The sequence below is a fragment of the Pipistrellus kuhlii genome, unplaced genomic scaffold (assembly GCF_014108245.1).
Source record: "Pipistrellus kuhlii isolate mPipKuh1 unplaced genomic scaffold, mPipKuh1.p scaffold_m20_p_16, whole genome shotgun sequence".
In the NCBI taxonomy this organism is placed as follows: domain Eukaryota; kingdom Metazoa; phylum Chordata; class Mammalia; order Chiroptera; family Vespertilionidae; genus Pipistrellus; species Pipistrellus kuhlii.
The window spans coordinates 30,882,041-30,888,040 of NW_023425471.1; the positions used below are offsets into that span (position 1 = coordinate 30,882,041).

The 6,000-nt window shown below is 45.6% G+C and overlaps 1 protein-coding gene across 1 annotated transcript; it reads left to right on the forward strand.

Moving 5' to 3' along the window:
- The first annotated feature begins 3,346 nt into the window (after positions 1-3,346).
- Positions 3,347-4,133, forward strand: LOC118720082 (immunoglobulin superfamily member 5-like). The gene has a single exon (XM_036440038.2). The coding sequence runs from the start codon at positions 3,417-3,419 to the stop codon at positions 3,945-3,947; it is 531 nt and encodes a 176-aa protein (XP_036295931.1). The 5' UTR covers positions 3,347-3,416; the 3' UTR covers positions 3,948-4,133.
- Positions 4,134-6,000: the final 1,867 nt, after the last annotated feature.

A 6,000-nucleotide genomic window follows, 5' to 3' on the forward strand; every position in this document is an offset into this window, starting at 1 on the left:
CTTGTTTTGTCCTTCACTCTGAGATCTAATTTGTCAGATATAAGTATTGCTACCCCAGCTTTTGTTTCATTTCCATTCACCTGGAAAACATTTTTCCATCCCTTCACCCCCAGTCTGTGTGCTTTTTTTTTTTTTTTTTTCTGAAGTGGGTTTCTTTAGACAACAGATATATGGGTCTTGTTTTCTTATCCAATCCGTTACCCTATGTCTTTTGATTAGAGCATTTAATTCATTTACATTTACAGTTATTATTGATAGGTATTTATTTGATGCCATTTTTATTCTATACCCATGTGTTCCTTCTTTGCTTTCTATTTCTTTAATTTTACAGTTTACCTTTTAGCATTACTTGCATTGCTGGTTTGGTGGAGATAAAGTCCCTTAGTCTGTTTTTGTCTGTGAAGCTCCTGATTTCACCTTCAGTTTTGATTGATAGCCTTGCTGGGTACAGTATTCTTGGATTCAGACCCTTCCTTTGCATGACTTTGTATATTTCATCTCATTCCCTTCTGGCCTGATGAGTTTCTGTGGAGAAATAAGTTGCTAGTCTGATGGAGGTTCCTTTATATGTAACTTTCTGTCTCTCTCTGGCTGCTTTTAAAATTCTTTTTTGGCATTGTTGTTTGCCAGTTTAATTATAATGTGCCTTGGGGTCGGTCTTCTGGGGTTCATTTTGCTTGGGACTCTGCGAGCATCTCGGATTTGTGTGGGTTTTTTCTTCTCTATCTCAGGAAAGTTTTCTTTCATTATTTCTTGAAATACATTTTGCATGTCTTCCTCAGTTTCCTTTCCTTCTGGAACCCCTATTATTCTTATATTGTTTTGTTTTGTGTTGTCCCAAAGTTCCCTTAGGCTCTCCTCCTGCTTTTTAATTTTTTTTTTCTAGAAGCTGCTCTAATTGGGTATTTTTTTCCATCTTGTCTTCTAGCTCACTGATGCGGTCCTCTGCTTCTTCTAGTCTACTTTTGATGCTTTCTATTGAGTTCTTTACAGTAGCGATGTCATTTTTCATTTCTTCTTGGTTCTTCTTCATTTCCTCTTTGTTCTTACTCATATTGTCAAATTTTTGTCTTCCATTCTTTTTAGCCATCTTATGATCATTAGTCTGAATTCTTGCTGTGGTAGGTTGCTTGCCTCTATCTCATTTACTTCCTTTTCTGGTGAAGCCTGCTTTTCTTTCATATGAGGGCTGTTTCTTTGTCTTCCCATGATTTCTCTTTTTAGGACATCTGGTTGTGTAGTTCTCTCTCTCCTGCTTTCATTTAAAGGCACAAAATACAACACAACCAGGTACAACACACAAGGCACTGAATAGAAATGTGTTTGCGATATTAATAACCACCAGTAAAGGTGACTGGAACCCAGCTAAGAAAAACATACAATCAAACAAAAAGAATAGGCAAATCAATCTTATAAAAAAGTATACAACTGCAGTATAGTTAACATTCAACATACAACTTCAAAGAGATAAAGACTTGTTTTTTATTGTTGTTGTTTTTTGTTTTTAGGACAGTGGTGAGGGAGGTGTGAATGGGCTTGGAGCAGGGGGTTGGAAATTAGATATATATAAGTAGGGTGAAATTTTAGGAGGGGGTAGACAGAAAGAATGGGGAAAATCTAGAGCAGGAAAGGGTTAAGGTAAACAGGGTACCAAAAGAAAAGTTTGGAAAGAGAGTGAAGGCATACAGGTAGGGTTGAGATAGAATAAAGCGTTGGAGATGGAAAAATAAAGACTATAGGACAGTAATCCTGAAATTAAAAAAATTTAAAAATAAAATAAAATAAAAATAATAAAAATAAACAAAAGAAAATAAGATAAAAAAGTTAAAATAGTAGTAGTAATAATGTTGATTATGTATACAATGTGATAATTATAAAGATAAAATCAAGTGAGGAAAAAGAAAAAAATAGTTTCTTGAGTAAACGTTGCAAATAATGAAAACAAATATAAAAAACAAAAATTTTAAAATTAAAAAATAATAAAATTTTAAAAATTTAAATAAAATTTGCAGTAATGAAGGTCATTCGCTTCCTCTATTGATCCAGTCCTGATTTTTAAGCAGGTTTTGCTTTGTTTTTATTACACTAGAGTCAATTTGTTATTTAGCCTCTGGGTGGCAGTGTTTCTGGGTTGACTTCCCAGGCTCTAAAGCCTCTCCAGCTTTTTTTCCCCCTCTCTGGGACAGGATCTATGGAGGCGGGGAGGGGGTAAGTCCAAGTCAACTGCAATCTCACACAACTCTCCGATATCCCTCCAAGCCAGATCCAAATGTGTTGCTCTTTAGATATCTCCCCTGTTAGGAGCCCCGTCCACTTTCACGGGTGACACCCGCCCAACAGCTGGGGCTTCTACTTGTAATCACGGCCCCTGTCCTCCAGTATCCACGCGCTGGCTTTGTCTTCGCCGCCAGCGCTCACTCACCCTCTCCCCGCAAAGTCTGACCTTTTCGCCATGCGGTGGGGCACTCCTGTGAGCCCAAGTGTTCGGCCGCCTGGGATCCGGGTTCTTCCTCTCAAGATGGCGAGGTTTCCCCGTCCAAGCCGGTAGGTAGTTCTGGGAAGGGAGGTAGCCCTGTGTGGGTGCTTCCCTGGGAGGGGCAGCCTTGTCAGCGGCCCCCCAGCAGTTTCTTCTGGTGATCACTGTCTCCCAGCTTGCTGATAAACACTCACAGCACAAGACCGTCAGCTGCTCTCTCTTTCTGTTTGGGACAGGGCTCAGAATCCGCCTGTCTATTCTTCCGCCATTTTGTCTCCCTTCTCCACGATTTTTAAAAAAAGGGCTTTCTTTCACTGCCTTTTATCCCTGAGCCGGGCTCCGCCCTCCTCCTCGCTGGAGAAAGCAGTGGCCCTTCTCAGACCCGCCTCCTCAGTGTCGCAGGAGGCGGGAACTTCCAGGCTGATTTCTCCGTGATGGGATTTTCACCCCTTCCGCCCACCCTCCCCGCCTACCCCGCGTCTCGTGCCCCAGCGCCTACAGCCCATTGGTCACCTTACTCTGAGAGCACCGCGGCGGCGGCCGACCATAAAGGGCTAGGCAGTATTTAGATATTATTTTCACTGTCGCACTTAATACTGGTTTAGGAGTATGGACTGCCCCAGAGCTGGTTCTCTTATCGTTACTCCCTGCTCTGATCCCTAGGTTCCACAAAAACAACTTTCCTCTGCAGTCTCGGAGAGTGTCCCCAATTGGGGGATCCTATGTACTTGGGCTTACCAATGAAAAGCAAGGATTTAAAGAAAAAAAAAGCAGTGCCTCTCGGGGGCGAGGATGGCCGTTTAGGCTTGGGGGATGCGACTGAATGAATGAGGACTCTGGCTGCTGCTCCTGTCTCCCCCAGTGCTTCCCCCTGGCCTCTTCTTAGGCACCCCGAGTCCCGGTCTCCCTCCACCGAAGCCTCGGGTGAGAAGATGCCAGGATGGACGGCAGCTGCAAAGGGGTCCTGGCCGCGCTGGTCGTGGTGGCTGGCCTAGCAGCCTTTGGATCCGGCTACCAGATCATAGAAGTGCCCAAGAACGCCAAGCTGCGGGCGGGCCAGGAGGCCCGCTTCAACTGCACCATCTCCCAGGGCTGGAGCCTCCTCATGTGGGCCCTGAACGGCCCGGTGGTTCTGAGCATCACGCCCAAGGAGGTCATCATCACCAGCAACCGCTTCACCGCCGAGAACTACACGGAGGGCGGCAACTTCACCTCCGACATGATCATCAACGACGTGCAGCTCAGCGACACGGGGCGCATCAAGTGCAGCCTCCAGAACAGTGGCCGCGAGGGATTCGCCTTTCTTTCCGTCCAAGGCAGTGCTGATCAACTAGGTGCCTCGTTGCCTACCTGGGCCATAGTCCTACTTGCAGTGTCATTCTCATTGCTTTTCATCCTGATCATTGTTCTGATTGTCATCTCTGCTGCTGCTGTGTCTCCCGGAAAGAGAAAGCAGAATCCAGTTCTCTAAGGAAATCTGCAGATGTGGAGACAAACCAAGAAACGTTTGAGCCAAAGTTAAAAAATGGGAATGAGAACTATGGCTACAGTGCAGAGTCAGCTTCTCCCCCTGCGAAGTCCCCCGGCCCCAGCCTTCCCGCGCAGCCGCAGCCGCAGCCCAGCAGCAGGCAGCCCCGCAGCAGACCGCCAAAGCAGGCAGCAGCTCCCGCTCCTGCTCCTGCTTCATTCCATGGAACCAGGTCTGAGAGCAGGTGACCTTGGATTTGTCATCAGTGCAGCAACTACCCTGTACGGTGTCTGTCCCGTCCGCACTCCGGCTCTCCTACCTGCCTTCCCACCTGCCTGACCTGCCGGTCTTACCAGCCCGCGGCACTTTCCCAAGGTCTCAGCCACTGGTGGCCATGGACGCCCCACGGTCAGCACAGACTCCCTGGGGCCTCCCGCATCTCTCCTCCTCTAGGTGGCGTGGCCCACGCCCAGCTGTGTTGTCACAGCCAGGGGATGGGGAGTGTGTGCGCAGGAGGTACGCCCCTCTGACGAGCCTCACCGTCCAGGCAGGACAAAGGTGTTGGAGAGACGCAGGTGAATGGCAGGAACCCGATCTCCATCAGCAGGCCCCTACGAGTCGCCCGCACATCTCCTTTTACACGGCCGGTCCCAGGATAACCAGGAATGTGACGTTGGCGTAGCGAGGGTGCTGCCCTTAGCTGACGACCTGTGCCATGACCGAGTCAGTACGCTCTCCTGAGGCCCTTGGTGTATAGCTGTCCCAGCACGCTCTCCCATAATCCCTTGGTGTATAGCTGTCCCTCACCCATAAATATTCACTCCCTGTGCGTCCAATACACTCTCCTTTCCTTCTCTCACACACTACCTTGTAGTCTGCCTTCCAATCTGCAGCCATCTTCCAGGAGTCTCTCTAGAAAGTCTAATTCTCTGCCGGGACCGGTTTGGCTCAATGGATAGAGCGTCGGCTTGGGGACTGAAGGGCCGCAGGTTCGATTCCGGTCAAGGGCATGTACCTTGGTTGTGGGCATATCCCCAGTAGGGGGTGTGCAAGAGGCAGCTGATCAATGACTCTCTCTCATTGATGTTTCTAACTCTCTATCTCTCTCCCTTCCTCTCTGTACAAAAATCAATAAAATATATTAAAAAAAATAGAAAGTCTAATTCTCTTTTAATGTGCAGGAATTTTGTGCACTAAGTCACTAGTATCTTAGGAAACATGAAACACCAATCAGAAAGAAAATACGCACCCCTATGTTCATAGCAGCATTATTTACATTGGCTAAGATCTGGAAACAGCCTAAGTGCCCATCAGTAGATGAGTGGATAAAAAAGCAGTGATACATTTACACCATGGAATACTATGTAGCTATAAAAAAGAAGGATCTCTTACTTTTAGAGTCATCATGGAAGGACCTGGAGAATATTATGCTAAGCAAAATAAGCCAGTCAAAGGAAGACAAGCATCACAGGATCTTACTTATAAATAGAATCTAATGAACGAAATAAACTGACAAATAAATAGATTCAGAGACATGGAAGCATGGAACAGACAAATTTCAGAGGGGGGAGGAGGCAGAAAGAGACTAACCAAAGAATTTATATGCATATGTGTATAACTCATGGACACAGGCAATAGTGAAGGTCTGGGGGTGGGGCAGGAGCAGGGTGGAGGGGATTAATGGGAGAAAAAAGGAGGACATCTGTAATACTTTCAACAATAAAGTTACACTTAAAAATTATATATATATATATAAAATCTGGAAATCACCTTCTCCTCATTCCCCTAGTTTTTCTGTTTTTGATTGTTGAGGGTTGTTGTCATTTGTTTACTTAGTGATCTTTCCAAATTATTTTTGCAAAAACTTTATTCCATGTTATGTGTTGTCACTGAAGTTTATTTTAGCTCATTTTTACCTGGTATTTTGAAGAGATATTTGGAACACTAGGACCTAAAACAAACAAACATCTCACTTTTTTTCAGTCTTTGTAGATTGGCTCTGTGTTCAAGGACTCCTTCAGTCCTCATTCTGGCTGTTTACACCTTGGACTTAGAC

Bases quoted from the DNA above. Each gene is read 5' to 3' on its own strand.
- LOC118720082 (XM_036440038.2), top strand. From the start codon at position 3,417: ATGGACGGCAGCTGCAAAGGGGTCCTGGCCGCGCTGGTCGTGGTGGCT.